Genomic DNA, 20,217 nt, shown 5'->3' with positions numbered 1-20,217 from the left:
CAGTATGAGTATATTATATAACTCTCTCTTTTGACAGGGACTAAAAAGAAAGGCTGTTATCAATGCTTTAAACATTTATATTTTCAGAATAAGATGGCACAACAAAGGCATTTATTTTCATCACATACTTTCTATAACAATATCCTTCCCTGTAGTTTACTGGTTGTCAGTTCCTTAGGCCTGAGTCATCGCTGTCACTTGGGTTTTGAAGGGGTGCATTTTTTTTAATTGCCAGAGTTGCTGTTATAATTATAAGATACATAATTAAAAGTCTAGACAAGTCAAGTGGCATTTTAAGAAAGCTACTGCAGGTTACACCAGTAATAGAGACAACTGTCAGAAAGATTTACTCAGCTGCAGCTAATTAACCTTATTTCCATGACTTGGCAAAACACTGCTAAACAAACAAACAAACAAACAAACCAAAAGTGGCTCTTTCATCAATCTCTGAGGTTCATAAATACCAACTAATTTTACTGTTACAAGTTTAAGTGACTGGGTCATATTGCAGACAGCCAGCTAGTGGGTCACTTAAAGGACAGACAAACCTTTAAGCACATTTTATCTGTCAACTCTGAGTCCTCCAGGATTCAGAGCTATGAAGTGGCTCCTCCTGTCACTGTGTGAGGCTAACGTCGCATTAGCTTAAGCAGCTACGGTGTAGAGCTGTCAGTGGCGTCGTAGGGTCGTCAGCCTGATCAGAAAACAGGGTTTATCATCAGGCTGTCAAGCCTTAAGTGGACACACTGTGTGCAGCTGTTACCAGTAAATATCGTGACACTTTGAAATGTCATGACATTGGTTTACACTGTTACATAGAGAATAGAATTAATATGTTGTACAGTTATATATTCTCTCTGCATTATATTGTTCTTGTATTTTTATTTGCTTCCTTCACTTGCTGCTTTAAAGTGCCTTAGATTTGTGTTATTGCTCATCTACTTAAACATAATTAGCTGTTCAGCCAGGTTATAATGTTTAACTTAGGTCCTTGAGTCCCACATCTGTTTTGAGCATATCTTTACTAAGAGTCATATTTATAGACTTTTGGGTTTGGGAAGATGATCAATGACAAGCTGGAATCTGCTGAACTCCTGCATATACAGTCTCAACTATGTTGTGACAATTTTGATGGATGGATGGTTGAGGAGTATTTCTTTCATATGCAGTGATTACTTTTCATAGTGTATGTCAGAGACTGTTACCTGCTTATTCCTGAGGAAGCTACACGAAGCTTCAGCACTGCACTTCACTCCAAATGACAGGAGAGAAGGGTGCACACTATCAACAAACAAACAATGCAGTTTCAGCACTGAAATGTTGTAAAATGTAATTCCAATATTGATATACTATATTACCATTGCAGTGCAGTATGAGTCAGCAGCCTCGTGTATCTGAATCCAATATGGCAGGTACAATCATTAATTGAGAATTATCTCACAGGGACCACAGACCAATGATAGCGTCCTTCAGGGCAAGGCTGATAACGCTAAATACAATAAGATAACAGCAGGTAGCTAGGCTTACCATTTCTTATTAGCCAGTGGATCAGTCTCAGATGTTAAGCCTCAGGACCCCAGCATGGTTTTGGCTGCGGCTGTCGATGATTCACAAGGCAGTGAGAAGTGATATTTCATGGGTAAACAAAAACGAACCCCTACAGATGGTATTATTGCATTTTTGTACTCTCTCTGATCTGCTGTCATTGTTAAAATAGCTCACCTTCAGCTGAAATGCTGCTTGTCATTTGTCACACTCTCTCCAAGGTCAGAGTCCAGGAGAGGGTAAGCTCACAGCTCTATAAATAGCTGGACTCCTCTGACTGTGTGGCACACGCACAGTAAACCAGTAAGGATTATTAGCAGGAGTTAGATGAAGTTGGCAGAGGTCTTAATCAAACATCTCCGAGGCAGCATTAGCATTTTAATTTTACATAATGCCTTATCATTCCTGGTCTCTCCCACTTAGATAATTAGGTGTATGCCAGTAATAAGTAGGGGTGTATGTACGTGATGACTAAGTGCCGAGACAGTTTAGAAATATGCATTAGTTTTAACATTAAAATAACACCTGTCTGAGATGCGTTATGTGCCTGCATGTCTGTGTTCTAGTTTATTATTGATGTCTCCTGTGACTTTTAAGTGAGGCAAAAGATTGCATTCAGCAACAGCTGAAAGGACAGTGAGGCCTAGCTCGCAGAGCCGCTCAAAAACACACAGAACATCTGTGGTTGTTTTTTTAATGACAGGCTGGTCTTGTTTATTGTCTCCAGCTGAGGGGGAACCGACAGCGCCGTTCCATCAAAAGTAAAAAAATAAAAAAGATGCATATTGCTATAAAGGGACATTGCTGTGGTAAATGTTATGGTGACTGACAGCGCGCACATTCCTTTAACAACATTCACAGTATCACAGCACAATGCCAAATGCAGACTGATTGTACAATATATATGAAGTAGTATAAACGTACTATAAACACACAGTAAAATAAATTTCACTGAGTGCAATAAAGCAGGATTAAGCGCTACATCGCTCTCAAGTTGAGCTTTCTCTCTGCTCTCATTACAGGCCTCCTGTCATAATTTTGGTGTTGTAGGGTATTCTTGCACTTTCAAAGACAAATGATGTGATTACAGAAAATGGCTTCTGCTAGCGCGCAGCTAAGCCGTATGATTGTTCAGGGACTGCTTTGCAGCAATCAGGAGATTTTCTTTATTGTTCTATCATCTTCTTCACTGTGTTTTGGTTTTAACAGAGATGTCTTCAGACACGCATTATTGAAGATATTATGGAACAACTGACTGACATACTGAAACTGTGGGCAAATAGCATGATTTGAATTGTGTAAATAATACTTAAAGGGGAGCTGATTTTTCACAATACGATCAATATCCACTCAACCTGTGAGGCCAGCTGAATCCGTTTTATACGGGCTGTGCAGTATTCCAGGACCTGTCAGTTCCCATTTGACTTCAGGTAACATGTGCAGTGCATTGTGCAAAACATTAGCCAATTATTTCATTTTCCTTGACTGACTATCTGCTCTGCTTGCTGCTAACGGTGTCGCTGAGTTGCAGCACCATCCGTTTGTATACATCATACACTTTTTTTTTCTTGCCAATGCCTGTAGTGTTACATACAGAGGCCAAGGAGACTAACCAAACAGAATCTGTGAATGAAAGATTTGATCAGGGATTTTCTGGGTGTGGACCTTAAATGAATCTGGGTATTGTACCAGCTGGGAACTGGATCCAAAATGCATTCAGATGTCGAAACCCACCCCTAGTCATCCCCTCTGTGGAGTAGTCTCCTGAAGAGCAAGGAAATAACCAATAAATGTCACCAGAGTCTTCTAAGCCGACTTGGAGATTTGTTTTTAACAGAAAACCTGCCTTACAATCTGGGACCACAGCATCTGAAAGATACCGATATATACAGTACATGACACAGATGCACTAATAAAGTCCACCCTGCACTGCTGTGAAGCTGCATTATGGGTAGTGTAGCATGCAGGGTTTTTGTAGCTTGATGCATACTAGGGACTAAAAGCCAGGCTATCGCAACCTCTGCTACTTCAACTTGTCTATTATAAATTATATTCTTATGTTAGAGAAATAGGAAAAAAACAAAGTTAGGAAACAAACGTGCTTATTTCCCCCCATGAAATATTGATGTATGGTTCATTTTTACCAGCACTGGTCAGTCAGCTCCGGCTGGAATCCATGGATGGATTAACACCATTATCACTGTTCACCCAGCCATTCCCCTTGCTACTCCCTTAACAACAAATGTGTCCCATTATTTTCAGTGGTCTGCTTGACCTGATGAATAATTGATTGTATTGATTGAATGTGATGGAATTTATCCCAGAGAGAGCTGGGTAGGATTACAGTCAGAGTCAGTTAAACTAAAAAGGCTCCTAATCTTTGTCTGCATTGAATAAATAAATAACTGATGGAAGTAAAAGAAGAGAAAGAGGAATCTGTCCACATGCTGGCACTTCTTGTCGCTCTGGCAGGACACTAGGATTCAACATACTGTACATGCTTTTATAATTTCCTTTTATAATTTTTGTAACACTCCTAATCCCCACTGGAATGGGACTGTCATTACAGCGGAGGTGGGGAATAAAACATTACCAACAGAGAAAAGCCACCCCGTGGGGCCACAGGAGAGTGGGGTGGAGGGAGAGGCATAAGGAGAAGACAAATTCACAAATTACTTGCACTTAAGTAAACAGCGTACAGTCGGCTTTCTGCAATAAACTGATTTCATAACTGCCTTGTAAACAAGAAACCTAGTTTCCATAGTCTTGGTAGGGGATTAGAGAAACCTGATTTTCACAGGTTGATTCCTGGTGGAGAAAACCGACTTATCTGCCAGGTGCCGTATAAACATGATCAGGTTTCTAATTGGCTTTTTAAGTAGAGTACTTGGGTAAATGTACTTTGTGTATGTAAGACCCAGCATCTCATCACCAGCTGAAAGTTTGTTTAGGCTGGAATCCGGACAGAAGTATTTCAAATACGAGGGCCTGTTGCTTCATGTAGTGAGCTTTCCTTTCATCCAGCCACTCTTTACTTTGCATCTTCAGTTCTTTCTCCTGCACATGCAAACCTTTAAGTACGATCTTAAGGTATCTGCACTTTACTTGAGTATGTTCATTTTCTGATACATACTTTGACGTCACTACATTTCAGAGAAAAATATTGCACTTTTTACTCCACTACATTTGATAACTTTGGTTACTAGTTACTTTTCAGAGTCAGATGAGTAAAACTAAATACAGTATAATCATAAGACTTTGTGGATCCACAATGTACAATTCACAAGCCACCTAGCAGTATGTAAAGGGATCCAAATTATACCATATCAGGTAGTTAACACTAGCTCCACCTTTACCAGGTGCAACATTATGTGTGTACATTATTCTGTACACAATAATTATAATCCAATAATATGATATACATGATGAAAGGTGCCATTCTGCATACTGAGTACTTTTACTTTTGGTACTTTGTACATTTTTATGCTAATACTTTACTTTTACTTAGGTAAGATTTCGAATGCAGGACTTTTACTTGCAAGAGGTTATTTTCACACGGTGGTATTGTTACTTTTACTTAAGAAAACAATCTGAGCACCTCTTCCACCACTGCTTGTTTCCAAGTAGACCTTATATGTTAGTGTTAATGTGGACTTCCACTTATCATTTTACTGTACCAAAAACATTTTGGACTTATTTCATTTATACACAAAAGTCAAATTTCACACTAAGTTGATAAAAAAGGATAAAAAAGTAGGACAAGCAGCTCTCGTAGTGAGGAGCTGCACTTACTGTACATTCCAGGAGGACTTGTGAAACTAGATTATAGGCAGTAATTATTACTGGTGTGGCCACGAAAAAAATACTTACACAAATGTTTGAAATCACTGATGATAGAATCCTGCCACCTCCCCTGGAGAAATAAATCCAGTCCAAATGGGGCTCCAGTCTGAGTGGAGACCGTCAGCGGGGGAGAGGAAGGTGCGATTTCCTATCACAAATGAGATGTTACCAGTGTGTCAGCACTACTGAAGTGTGTATTAGTCCAATCCACATAAATTTAGACCTTCATAAAAGTGTCACCCAGTGTCCCCAGAACCAGCCACCCCGTAAGCAGCAAAGCAGAACTGTGTTCCCTCAGCTGACTGGTATCAGAAATTGAACATAGTTTCAAAGGAAGCTCAGAATAAAACATCAGTGTTTATTGATAGATTTATTTTATTTTCCCAGCCCACAGTAGCTCTTCTATGGTATTTGGCCACAGTGAAACTGGAAAGCTCATAAACTTGCTGGTCAGATCAATAACATGGAGATAAAAACATACAGACAGAGAAAGATTTGTGAGATTTGAACCACAGCCTGTAGAGATTGTTTCACTTTGCCAAAGGGTGAAAAGAGACTCAGTGTGTCACACACGTCTCTGAGTTTATTGTTTCACTTTGAAAAATGGAAGTGTATTTGTTCCAGAACAGAAATGAGTGATAGATGTCAAACACACTTCACAAATGCCTCTGGCTTGGAGTTCTCTTTTTAGTTGAACGGTTTCTTGATTTAAATACAACTTCAGTATAGCCTGCACTAAGTCCAGCATGTGTTCGTAGTACTACAGAACTCGTAGTCATCGTACATTTACACAGTGAAATCTGGCCTTCTGGCCATACCCAGAGGACACACTATAAACTGTTTTATTCTAAAAGCTGCATGTACACAAGTTGAGAAATATGGAAAAACAAAAAAAAAAACAAAAATATGAAACAGCCCACTACAAGTAGCAAATAAAGCCTTAAATACATGTTTGTTGTCTTACAGAAAGGTGGGAAGTCTGGACCGATATGAATTTCAACCCCTCGTTTGTTTCAGCTGCATATTGTATCTAGTTAGCTAGCAAGCAGACAACTTGCTTCAAGATAAGATCTGAACAGTGAAATTATGTGTTCATGTTTACTAAGGAGTAGCAGAGGGGTTTTGCGCTGCAGAAAGGGGAGAAAAGCGTAACTTTACGCGTTTGGTCTTATGCTATGTGTATTTTAAAGCGTTCCCGTTCATGGACGTAAGTAAGACGGGGGGGAAATGAAGATGTATTTATTAGTTTTATTTACCAACCTGCATCAGAGGGAACTGCAGCTGAAATTTCATGTCAGGAAAAAGCAGGTATACAATTTGTGTGCCAGCTGTCAGTTACCTGAGACCTCAAGCAGAACAGTGAGGCTGTTCTTATATAAAGTGTTTTGACCCAGTTGTTTGTATGTAGCCTATATGAAAAAAACTAAAAGTGCAAATTAAAAAAGCAATATGTGCAATTTGTCAAATTTCACCTGCTGAATGATTTTGGTTTTATTATTCTTTACCATATTACACACCACTTATTTCTGCAAAAACACCTCATTTCATATTTCCATTGGATAGATGCTGTTCTCCTGATCAAACACATGGGTTTGAAATGAATCTTTGTCTAAATAGAGTGCATCTAATTGGCAGCACATCCACTAAATGTATCAAATAAATGTGAATTAATGTTCCTTAACTGATGATATATTAAGTCTGAACTAATCACAGAAAGGCACAAGGATCTGATCATTTCTGAATCTTGAGAAATGGGAGCTCATGACACATCTTGCAGTAATTCATTAAATCATCCTGAATCAGGCATTAATTATATGGCTATAAATGCTTATATGCTATGATTAATTATATGATTTGTACCCTTACTGTAAAGTGTTAGTTACTCTTCACCACAGACTTTAAGGACATACATTTGTGTTTGTACTCAGTACGCTGGTTCATTCCACAGGCTACAGTAAGAGTGTTTGTACTCAGTACGCTGGTTCATTGCACAGGCTACAGTACCAAGACTCACAGGTAACACTTTGCTTCCACTGAAATGTTGTTCTGACATTTAAATCTATGCAATTATTCAATCACAGACCTAAACACCTTAATAAAGACTCTTTCTCAGGTGTATAGACATACACATGGTGATATGCTGACACCCGATTGTTGAGATGGCATAGAAGCATGTAAGCAGTACAATAACTGTCAGACTCCTGCAAGTTTTCCTGGTGTGATATTGAATAGGCTAAAGAGGGATAGAAGCGAACAGGCAGATAAAGAGATACTTTTATATAAACGGGCCGTCATCCTTGTACTCTACCTTCAGACATAAAAAAAAAAATGAAAGCACAGGTTTTCATGTTCTTACTGACAAGCCTGTCAGGAGATTATTTATAACCCTGTGGTTGTCCCTTTGTAGCACAGACTTGCACCTGTATGTGACCTAATTAAACACTTTTTAAAATGAACGACACGCTGACAAAGTAAGAGATTAAAAGCTGGTAAGGAGCCCATTTGTGCTATAGTGTCTGGTTGTGTTGGATGTGGTCAAATGTGGAGATGATATTTATCATATAGTATGTCCTCTGTTATGTTCTTTAAAGTACCTGATCAAACCATAATAATGTAAGAGTCAAAGTTTTGGTAATAGTCTAACTTGATTTTTTCCTTTGGATTATGATGAAAGCGTGTTTTAATAAAACAATGCCTGCAACACTTACTGTACTAGATCCATTTTGTAAAAGAGCTGATGCAGCCCAGGCTTATTCTTCAGTCTCCAAAGATTTACTGAGAAATGCATCTCTTTTGATGGTCTAATGAGCATGATGCAGCCATGTTGCTGTTCCCTTTCTTCTGGTAGGCAAACCATTTATAAGGGCTCTTCCCGTGCTTCTGCAGTAATGGTACTGAAGAGACTCGCTGTGTTAAAGTTCTCTTATTAGTTCTATCATCGCTCATAACTGACTTAATAAATTGAAGATGAGAACACAAAAGTGGCTAAATATAAAATTCGGGTAGAAAATGTGACTGGGGGAAAGAGCAGAGGAGAGGGAGAAAGAACCTCATGCATGGATGCACAAGGGCAATTTAGAGTAGCTGTCAGTTTCCAAGGACACGTCAGCCTTTTGTGATATTAATGAAAAGAGCAGCAGTCCAAGTCCTGATAATAGATCAGTCTTCATAAGAGAGAACAGGTGTGCTTCTCCTGCGCTGACATGCAGCTGGGTGCAAATGTGTCTTATGTATTCTCCAGACCAAAAAAAACATGTTTTCTTCTTCACACTATTTCTGAGTGCTATCTTTTTCCTGAAATTGTTTTGAAGAACATAATGCACCAGTCTTATGAGTCCAGTGGGGGTTATGTAAAACTGTATCCATGTAGCATGGTGACAGTGAAGTGCTAGGTTGAACTACTCTAAGGTTCATGTTCATTTGATTCTCAGAATAAGAAAAATGATAAGCAGCCAAAACAGGTGCACATGTGGGTTGTGGTTGGTGACTTTGTGTGAAGTAAATGGGGATGCTTCAGTCAAAATTGGCTCATTAGTCTATGTTTCAGTCATGACTCAGATCAAAATCAAGTGAGCTACACTGGACACAACATGTCAAGTAGTTAGAAAATGGATTTTAGAGAAAATCAGAGAAAGGCGCAACAAAAGATTTTCTGTAAAAGCAGAACTTAGCTCTAATTGGCAATCGTTTTTCCCCCTCCCCTCCAGCCAATCAAGGTGTAGTAGTGGGTTGGTGGCCAGTAATCACTACATTTCACCTGCAGGGTTTTGTGAGTAATTGAGGCCAAAGAGAAGCTGCAGAGAGGAGAAATTTATATGTGGAAGGCTTAATTCACCTTATCAGAGGCAGCAGATGTGGTGGAAGACCCTGTTTAAGACCCTCTAATACCAGGACTCAGTGATGGAGTTGCAGGCTAAAGCTTCAAAAACTCCACTAGCTATTTCACTATAGATGATATCACACATACAGTGGTATACTCTAGACTCTGCCACTCAGATGGCTCACAACATGTCTTTTCTTATACCAGTTTGACAAATTGAGCCCTTGAATGCAAATGCCTTGTGTATTTCTTACCTGCCAAAGATGTAGCAATGTCTGTTTGGGGTTCATAGCAGCAGCAGTTCAGACTAGTCGAGATATGCCTCCCAGCTGCCCTTGCCAGAGAACTTTGGCGTCTTTACCCTGGTGAGTGGGGAGAAGACGGCGTGCTGCAGCGTGACTGTCCTCATGCAGCCTTCTGGTTGGGTCATCAGTGAGGTAGAGGTCAGTCCCGCTGGCTCTAGCTTGGGCTGAGAGGTCGGCTGGTGCTGGCTCTGGGTCCCTGTGAAGCTGGGGTGGTGATGACTGGGCGTGGTTCCAGTATCATTTGAAGGGAAGGCTGATTGAGCCGTGCAAAAACTTTATCAGTACTGAAACACAAATCAGAAACAGATTTTTTTTTTAAATTTATATATATATGTATTTTTACAGGCTTAAAGCATGCAAGGGATTGAAATGTGGCCAAAACCAATAAGTAGTGTAAACACACTTCATTGTGCAGTGTGTACAATATGTGATCATCAGGATGGAGTTGTGTCTATCTCTCTAAGTGATTTGGTGTTGTCACATTTACCTCTGAACAAACATCTAGCTTCTTACATTACATTTGTTGAAGGTCTTAGTAAAAATAACCACATTTGTAAGGATCACATTTGTAAATCTGAAACCATATAAAAGAGAGAACAGTGCACACTGAGCCAAGCCTCTGTCAGCTGGAGAAACCATGAAAATACATGTACACTTTTCCTTTTTCCACTCTGACCTCTATTTTTTCTTTGTCTCTCCTGCAGGACCTGGGTGGGGTGAGTCCTCCTCAAAGGAACTGGAAGGGGATTGCCATTGCTCTTCTGGTCATCCTGGTGGTCTGCTCCCTCATCACCATGTCTGTCATCCTCCTCACACCAGGTAACCCTTAGTTGTGCATGTGCTCTCTGCTCTGTCTTGAAGGCCCTGCACTTACTCTTCAAGAAGCCCTGTTTTTACCTGCTCCTGTGTCTGTTTTGCCACGCCTATCTGCTTCATCTGAGATTTTATTCCAGAAGAATGAATGAATATACAATGTGATATCATGCAGAATTGTTGGGCAGAAATCTTCTTTGTCTTCATTTTGACTCGTGAGGTGTACAGGTCCTCCATGGAGGGCAGGCTGGCACTAATGGTTCTTTCTTCAGTCCGGACTGTCGCTGCAGTCTATACTTGTCCTGTTTGGTTGCTGAGTCAAACCAGACAGTGATGGATAAGCAGAGAAAAGACTTGATGATTCCTCTGTAGAACTGTATCAGCAGCTCCTGGGGCAGGTTGAACCTTCTGAGCTGGAGCAGGAAGTACATCCTCTGCTGTGCCTCCTGATGGTCCTGATGTTGGATGTCCACTTCAGGTCCTGGAACCTGGGTCCAGGAACTTGAAGGACTCCACTGCTGATTCAGTGCTGCTGAGTAGGGTGAGGGGGGTCCACTCAAAGTCCACTGTCATCTCCAGTTTTGAGCGTGTTCAACTCGACGTTGTTGTGACCAGTGCTATGCTGACTGCATCATCCCTTAACCTGTTTATGATGGTTTCCTGTAGCTAGTAATGTTTTTCAGGCTTCTCCACACAGATGAGGGGTCGTTGGCTGATGACTGGGCTTTCAGCTTTTCAGAGTAGCTCTGCTTTGCTACTCTGATCTCCCTTGTCAGTGTGTTCCTGACCTGCCTGTACAGAATCCTGTCCCCACTTCTGTAAGCAGCAACGAAGCTGCTTGAGTTTTACTGTGAACCAGGGCTTGTTGTTGTTGTATGTGCAGAAGGTCTTGGTGGGCGCACAGGTCTGTAGCTGCAGTTTCAAAAACATTCCTGTTTGTGCAGTCAAAGCAGGCCTGTAGCTCTGACACTGCCTGCTCAGTCCATCTCTGCACTGTTTTGACCATAGGTTTCACAGGCTTTAAGTTTCTGCCTATACGTATGCAACTTTAATAATAATTTAAAAATATTCTGTCCCCCTGTATTGAGTAATTAACAACAGTCACCCTTCAGACTACTACCTGGTGTCTCTATATCACACAGTTGTTCAATCAGTATTCCTATACTCTTTTACTGTTGTAATACTGTTGTATAATCCATACTATACTTGCTCCCGGAATTAAGAAAGAACATCCAGTGTTACTCACAGATATAAAACTATCACAATTCACTGGCCATGGATCCACACTCCCTGGTGGATTCCACGGTTTGTTAGACTTTCATTGCCTCCATAAACAAACATGCTGTGTGGAGTTTTTAAGGAAAGCCAATATGGCTGACATTCAAAACGACTTGGCCCTCCTATTCTGCTCGCAATCAGCAGCTGTCCTGTTCAGAAGGAGCTTACAATTGGAACGTTCTCTCTCTGGTAAAGGCATAACATTTTATAATTAAAAATGAAGCGTTTCCACCAACAACGATGGAACAGCTTGAGGATTTTCTAGCCCTGTGATGATCATTTTAATGAACATATCAAATGCCATTGTGTAAAAAAAAAGTATTGCTGTGTTTGTTTCTTTTTGATTCACACAGATTCCTTAAGTGGCATCATGTACATCTTCTTGACAGACATGTGTAAACACCTGGCTGTCCATTTTATGTCCTTGTGGCTAATGCGAGCAGTAGGGATAAAGGGCAGAAGTCCACTTTGCTAAACCTTTCAGCTACATTATAAACTTCAGGTCTATTAGAGCTGCCTACTTGATGAGAGCAGCAAAACAGAACGGTACAGAAATGTACTGTTTCTCTGTGGACTTGTCACTCCATCTAACCCCAGTTACATTATACAAAGTCATTTGATCTTTGGGACCACTTTGACATCACTCTTCCTGAACTACTTCAAACATCTTTGGCCTTTCTGCAATGCTATTTCTTCTCACTTAATTGCAAACAACATATATGCTAATATGACAGAATGGTGTCAAACGAAAGGAAAAACCTGAATAGATGAGTGGGCTCTTCCAGGATGACAGAGCCCCCATCCATAGGGCACAAGGGGTCACTGAATAGTTTGATGACTATGAAAATGATGTGAATCATATGCTGTAGCCTTCACAGTTATCAAAGCTCAACCAAGCTGAGCACTTGTTACATGGGTCAAGCTCATGTGTTTGATATATGCTTTTGTCAGAAACATTGTGCACTGTACTTTTTTTTTCACTTTGTGTACTAGCTGTGTTATGCAGGCTTGGAGTTTCAAACACACACAGGTAATGTGTTCTCCTGTTTCTGTGCCCAGAATCACACAATTTAAGGGGTGACTGTGTTTTTGATGTTCTGAACAGCTGATTGCCATGGTGAGAATGAATACCACAGTGAGCTAATGCTGGAGATCAATTCTAAACTGTGTGCATGCTTAAAAGCAATTTTGCTTTCTGGAGAGGACTGTTGATTAACAACTGGAGGGAGAGAACATCTACATTAACTCCATATATTACCCATATTATACACATGATACCCATATTTTACTAAAAACACAATACAAATTAAAATGTATGTTTTGTTTTTGCAGCTGACAACCCAGCCGGAAGAGAGACCAAACTGACTGTGGAAGATTTGTTCAAACCTGAGTTCAGTGTCCATGACCCAGAAGCCAAATGGATCAATGGTGAGTTTTGCCGTCAGTCCCTTCAGCCATGAATGGAAATGAGTGGGACACTTTGAAATGATGAAATATCTGTAGAAATTCAGGATGTAATTTGATACAATGTTCATTGACCTTGAGGAGCTTTACGCTTCTGAGCACTAGAGAAACACCACGGGAGCTGTGACTAATGAAGCTTGTTTTTTGTGAATCACAGATATAGATGTCATAAGACGTTAATGCCTGCACAAATGCGGCATAGTCATTATTACTTTGACATGTACAGTGACTTCAGTGACTGCTGGTAGACTGCTGACATTACCTGTCCCTAGATACATTCATACAAAACACCCTTCGACTCTTGCTCGACATAAGTGACATCTCAATGAGTTCTGCATGTTCTTTGCAAAAGCAAACAGGACAGCTTTTGTTCCAGCAGCAAAGGGATGACATCTCTCTCTGCTGTCTCTCCTCCTTTGTAATTGAGGCTTACTCAAACAGCCAGCTGACAGCTCTGTTTTAAAGTCTGACATTTTTCACCTTGCATTTGGTTATGCAAATTCCAGTGTTGGGATTTATTGTGTCTCTACTTATTTACATTGCATTGATTCCTTATTTGCCAGAAGGGGATCATATGTTAAACCTGGATGGCTCTGGGTGAAAATAAACCACATTAAGTGAAGTGCAAGTGAATCTGATTATGGTTTGCTCAGGGGGAGGGAGAAGATAACGATACCTCTGAGGGAAAGGGTGGACAGGATTGTGTCATTGGTTTCTATCTATCTCCTTTCCTGCAGATTAGTGTGTTTGTTTTGGCTTTCCTCTTCGTTGCCCATCAACTGCATGGCTCTCACTCCATGCCCGAGGGCAAAGGAAAGAGGCAAGGCCTTTCTGTCCATCAATATTTCACTCCTGGGTGACATTTTTCCACTATCTTTGCAGCGCCATCTCATTCCCTGAGCTGACCTCAGGCTAGACAAAAAAAGCAGCGGTGTTATGCGATGAGGCAGTCAGAAAAGTCAGCTTTATAGGGTGGTTTGTGGATGGATGGGGCAAAATAGACCCCAGACAAATGGGAGAAGATAACAGACAGATGGGTGAGAGGAGAGATTGATCACTAGGCTTTGGAGGAGAAATTAGATTTTTTTTTTCCTCAAGACAAAGGTTTTTGAAGTTATGAGTCTTTCATCTCTGTCTACATTAGAGTTAATCTGAATGGGTATATCGTCTGGTCTAATCATAATAAAGTGCAAATGGGATGCAGTAGAATGTACTGTAGTTCATTTTTTAAATATTTTAATACATTATATTTAACAATATTCTATGAGTTTTTTCATTGCTGATTTGTAATTCTTATATTTAAAACTACTTATCATACAAATAATGAGCTAGAATCCAATCATGTGTACCATGAGATACTACAGTAAAACATACTGCATAATTAAATAAACAAAACTAAACTAAAATTAATGGCTCATTAGCAAACAGTGGTTATGCTTATATTATGTTGTCCTAAGGTGTATTGTATCTAAAAATAATTTTAAAAATGGAATATATTAATATACATATATACTGTATATGTATATGTACATAGAGCAACCAGACACACTAATAATTACACTGTGTACCGTATTTATATCTTATCTGTTGACCATTAGTCTGATATTTTCACACCTTTTGAAGTTGGTGTGAACAACAAATAAGCAGACTTAGTCCTTTTTTAAAGTAATGCCACCTTCCAAATGAACTATAGCACAGTTGGTTGTGCTGTGCAAACACAGCCGACCAATCAGAGGAACATGCCCTCTATGGGATTTTAGCATGAATTCAAAAACAGAAATATGACTTCACATGTTAAGAATTTACACAAGATAGTCATTTAATAACCATGGTAAGCATGATGTGATTTTTATCTAAGGCATCAGATCATGGAAAGGGGTTAAAACTGTCTATTTTGGCAGTCTGTCATTAAAAATCAAGTGGACTGTTGCAACGATACACACACACTTCATGTTTTCTAGATGTTGAACATTTATGCCATGAGGTCCACCTGCATCCTCTACTATCAGCTGCAGTATCTAACTTAAGGCAGCACTAGCATGAAACTCCAAATCTATCCTCTCTGCTCTGCCCAGCACTCCCGGCTACACTATGCTCTGCTACACTGCACCACACTCTACCCAGCTCTTCAGTTTTTTGTCTTCATGAAATTACAATAAATGAGCATGCAACAAAATTTACTGATCAAGCAGAAATAAGTGAACATCTCTGATTGGTTAGAGAAGTCAGTCCTGCTCAAAAACCTCTAAGCTAATATTTCTGTTCAATGAATCTGGGTCACAGGAGGCTTCGAAAGCATCTCTTCACATTAAGACAAGTTTTAGAGCAGATTTCTACAACACTAATAGTTTTAATGACCATATTGTTTTTTTTCACATTATTTACATTCTTCACAAGCAGTAACTGAAGCTGAGTTTTACTTTGTTGGTTTGGATATGGATTTATGGATTTTTCATGTTTTGAAGAGCCACATTCTGACTTCTGCTATAATAAAACTGATCACTCACCATGACAATTAGAACATGACTAGCAGAGCTGTGCAGGAGAACTGATGACACCAGTGTGCACACCATTCAATCAGTGCAAGTATTGCTGGTCAGACTGCAGAAAAGGTAGTCTATGGTTTTCTCCCAGCTCCAGCAGTCATGCTTTCAATTTCATTACAAAACTAGTCAGATATTCACTAAACGGTTGGTGCAGCATTCTAAAAAACAGATGTCAACACAGTGAAACATTCTTAATATAAAAAAAAAAACAACTTATTGCTGAAATGCCTAATCTCTTGGTTTGTAATACGTTATTGCGAACACTAAAAATGGAAATAGTGAATCTGTTTCCTACCTTGGTCTGCACCAAATGAACTGTTGGTGTGAAGGTTACAAAAGTACAACACAAGATACATGGCCAAGCATGCTGGAGACTAATTTATACCTCAGTTAGATGAGTGCCGATATAAAGTTCCAGATGGATGGACTGCTACAGTCTGACATCAAATGGAGTGCATCATTACAGATTAAATTTCCTGCTAAGAGCACAGTGCTTCATTCATTAGGTACACCTCCATCTCCCTGTTAATGGAGCCAGTTTTTCCACAGGACACCATTTCTTTGTTCCATCTCATGTGGAACATAGTGATGATCACAACTATACCCCCCCAAATGCATGTACTTTAGACTGGTAAAGTAGTAGGGATGGGACGATGTGACTTCTCAATAGGATTTAATTCTTGATAACAGTGGGTGTGATTTGATTCAATGACAAAATAAAAATTCAACAATGTAGCTGCAAAATGCTTGTACTTAGCTTATTCATCCCTACCCCCAGCCCACTTTGAAAAAAAATGGGCCATGAAGTCACTGGTGTATGGAGACCACACATATTGCTAGAAAAAAAAAATACTGTGATGTTTTTGTATCAGTTTATTCAATTTCAATATATTGTCCAATAAATTAGCACCAGCTAACTAGCCTGTAATTAAATCAAACACATTGGTTATTTTTGCTATTAGACTGATTCTGCAGTTACTTTTGATAATATTTCACACAAATCAGCATAATTACCACATTAAAGGCATCCATTTGTTGGTCAGAATGTTGGTGGAGCTGGGTGACGGCGCTGCACTGCTAACACTGAAATTCATTTGGACTGTAATGTGGGTAGAGTAGTTACATATAAAAATCTGCTCAGAGATAAGGAGACATCTGGTTAATGTCGGGCGCATGTGCAAAAAAAATGACATGCATAGTTACCAGCTGCTGTGTGAGGCCACTGGATGTGTGTTTGGTTTCCACACTGATGCGTGCGACTGAAAGGCTCGTTCAGCTGCTGCCACATGTGATTCAGTAAGTCGCAGGCTCCCCTCACATGCTGGGTGCCCTCAGCTGTCAGACAATCTGACAAGAGAAGGGCATCATATTGTGTTCACACTGGTTCACACTGACAAAGTAACACCAGTTATTTTCTTAAGATCTCAAATCCAGAAACTCTCCAGTAGCCTCAATAGGCAGCCAGGGAAGTGGAGTAACCTTTAAGAAAACCCATTTGTTTAACAGCAGTTTTTCTTTGTATTCAAACATATGCAGTGTACCAAAAAGTTACATATGACAAAATATAGTGTGACCATAGTACATATACTGTAGCACAACATTACATACTGCATATGACAAAATACTGTTGAGTAAAGGGTTAACTATTGGAAGGACAAAGCCATCCTATTTATTTTTCACAAATCCCACACAAAGAAACAATGATACATTTCAGTGTAATGTCTGAATCCAGAACCTGATTTAGCTGATTCATCCACGTTGCAGAGCTCCACTCTTGTCAAAGATCTCTGTAAATGCTACTGGGAAATGTACTGTAGTCTAGCTATTTTTGAACTAGTTTTCTTAAGTGTCTTGCTCAGTGACAAAGGTTTTAATTAAAACAACAAGTCCTCCGTAAAGACAAGGAGTGGCGATGTACTAAAAGCCTTCAACAGGGCCTTAATCACTTGTTGAGTGTGCCCCAAGGCTTTTAGTACGTCTCCGCTCCTTGCTCTGGCAAAAAGTGCCTGAAGAATGTTTTTACTATAAATTAACTTGTCATTTGAATTTCTGGATGAGTTAAAGGCCTTGATATCCCTTTAGCTTGGGCAAACAGAATTTCTGTATGAGACTGAGGCTTCAAACAAAAAACCCATCTTGAAAACCCTCCTCTGCAAGTATTTGTCCGGTATATAAATGCCAAATCTTTCAGGGAGCACGAAACAGAAAAACCAGGGAACCAAATTAATAATTATCAAAACACTGAGTCCACAGATGTAGCGGGGCGGGGGGGGGGGAGGGAGCGATTACAGAAATGAAAGCAAAGCAACCAAGTGGGTGTGGTGATCTCAAATGGAGCACAGGAGACAGGTAAGGCATGGGAACCAGATGAGCCAGCAACCACACTAAACGAAGGGAGGAGGATATAAAGACAGGAGACCAGGTAACGAGCAGCAGGTGGAAGCAATGAACAGAAATTGTGCACTGGGGTGAAGCTGGGGCAGGTGAGGTGACATAGGACAGGAAACTAACCAAAATAAAAGCACAAAACAGGAAGCAGAACACAAACCACAACAGTCAGAATCTGTGCACACACAGCTGTGTGTATAGCTCCCAGCTCATACAAATACTGTAATCTCTGCAAATCCATTATTGAGCCTTTAGCTGTCAATAGTGTTTACATCATATAAATTACCACTCAACTTCACTCAATTACTAGTCAGCTGCACTGCCTGTCAACTCCATTCATTCACTGCAATCAATCCATCTTTTTTATTACCTGAAAAAGCAGGCTTGTTGCTGACAGATTAATAAATCCTCTCTGGACTGTTTGGATGTGTAATTTTACTAGGCAGCTCCCCGAAACACACACGTGTAATTATATGAAAATGAAACTGGCTGCTACTGAAAAGCTGTACTGCTGTACTTCATTTAGATGTTAGAAAAAAAAACTGCAGAGCATCATGGGAGAAATGTTGTTTTTTGTAGTAGATGGCACAACTACCGTAATACTCTCTCCATAACACATTATCACAATTAAGGACTCTCTTAATGAAACATGCCTTTGTGCTAATACCTCTAAAATTACAGTGTGTGCAGTTTCTCTTGTACTTGTGCTTATACCAAGCTAAACTGTTGGCTTCCCATAGGGACGTCGCCATAAAAGCAAGACAAGTTAAGTCTTCTTACAGTCTCTTCCCTTGCAACAGCATTTTTTTACACATGTATGAATGCAGCAATATCTTTCTGACCGAACTGCAGTAGAATTCAGGATACTTAAATGTTTGAACGACAGTCCTCCGAGGTGACGTGGCAGTAACAAAGCTGAGTGTATAATGATGCTGAGAGGATAAAAACAGCAATGGGAAATGATGTCTGCTGAAGGAGAGTCCCAACTTTGGTTGAGTGTGCATCCTTGATGATGATAAATACATTCCCGGTCTGGCCTAATCACTGACATAAGCTGACTAATGCTCGTTCAACTAGTGGAAAATGCCAGTTTAATCGAATAATAACACATCATCTACTTGACTCCCACAGTGCTCTGTCATATCTAAGTATATCATATACCTGCTATTTCATCATTGTTCTAATGTCTGAGTCTTCTACAAAGTCTATTAAAGGTAGGACTGCCTATTCGTTTCAGAAGCATTTTTTGCTACATTTCTTGAAATTCTCTTTTCATCCTGATGGCAATGAATACATTCAATGCACTAACAACATAAAGAAAAAAAATCTGTCACCTCTGGCAGCAGCAGGGCTAAAAAAAAGCCTGACCAATAATTTTACTCATCCCAGGCAAATCCATTGGATGGTCTGCCTGCCTGTCAACCTGCTTCTTGCTTGTGCACACTCGGCCTGTGCACTAATTGCATGCACCAAGAATCTCTTACAAGGTGTTGCAGGCAGACGTGTTACTGCTCTGTTTTGGTAGCTAAAGCTAGTGAGCTATGGCAGAGAAGGTCCCCACAGCAGCTTCTGTTCACAAACTGAGGCCAGGCCTTTCCCTTTAACACAGATAACCCTGTAGGTAACAATGTTGTCGCTACTTTAAAATCCTTACTGCTCAATGGTTGCAAGTTAAGTAAAATTCCATCCTTCTCAAAGTCATAACTCAGTCAGAACATGTGCACAGTTGTCTCAGTGTTGTCTTGGGTGGGGCCCCAGTTTAGTCAAAAAAACTAGCACAAACTAGTCAACAAAAATATGAAATTAACAAAGTGTTACTTACATTTAGAGTTTCACTTAATTGCAATGCATTGCTCTTTAAAGCATTACTGCTCAACACTGGACTTCAGAGCTCCAAATATGCCCGTCAATCATAGGGTTGCGACAGCCTTCATGGCCTGACAGGTGAAACCGAGGACAAACCTACTGCAGGTCAACAGCTAACAACATTTTGCTTTAGCGTGTGGTGATATCAAATCAAATCAAATTTTCTTTGTATAGCGCCAAATCACAACAAAAGTCATCTCAGGACACTTTACAAACTAAGGTCTAGACCTTACTGTTATCAATATTATTACATAGGGAAAACCCAACAAATCCCCCTTGAGCAAGCACTTGGCGACAGTGGGGAGGAAAAACTCCCTTTAACGGAAGAAACCTCCGACAGACCCCGGCT

General features: G+C 40.0%; 1 protein-coding gene across 2 annotated transcripts in view; it reads left to right on the top strand.

Annotated features, from left to right (window-relative positions):
• Positions 1–20,217, top strand: part of dpp10 (dipeptidyl peptidase like 10) — a 208,487-nt gene that overhangs the window by 110,586 nt on the left and 77,684 nt on the right. For both annotated transcript variants that reach the window (XM_020620179.1, XM_020620180.1), the window contains exons 2-3: positions 10,218–10,332; positions 12,937–13,032. In XM_020620179.1, coding sequence (XP_020475835.1) covers positions 10,218–10,332; positions 12,937–13,032 — 211 coding nt within the window. The remainder of the gene's footprint in view (positions 1–10,217; positions 10,333–12,936; positions 13,033–20,217) is intronic.

This window comes from Monopterus albus, unplaced genomic scaffold (assembly GCF_001952655.1).
Source record: "Monopterus albus unplaced genomic scaffold, M_albus_1.0 scaffold234.1, whole genome shotgun sequence".
NCBI classification, from domain to species: domain Eukaryota; kingdom Metazoa; phylum Chordata; class Actinopteri; order Synbranchiformes; family Synbranchidae; genus Monopterus; species Monopterus albus.
This window is presented reverse-complemented; position numbering and strand designations above follow the sequence as displayed.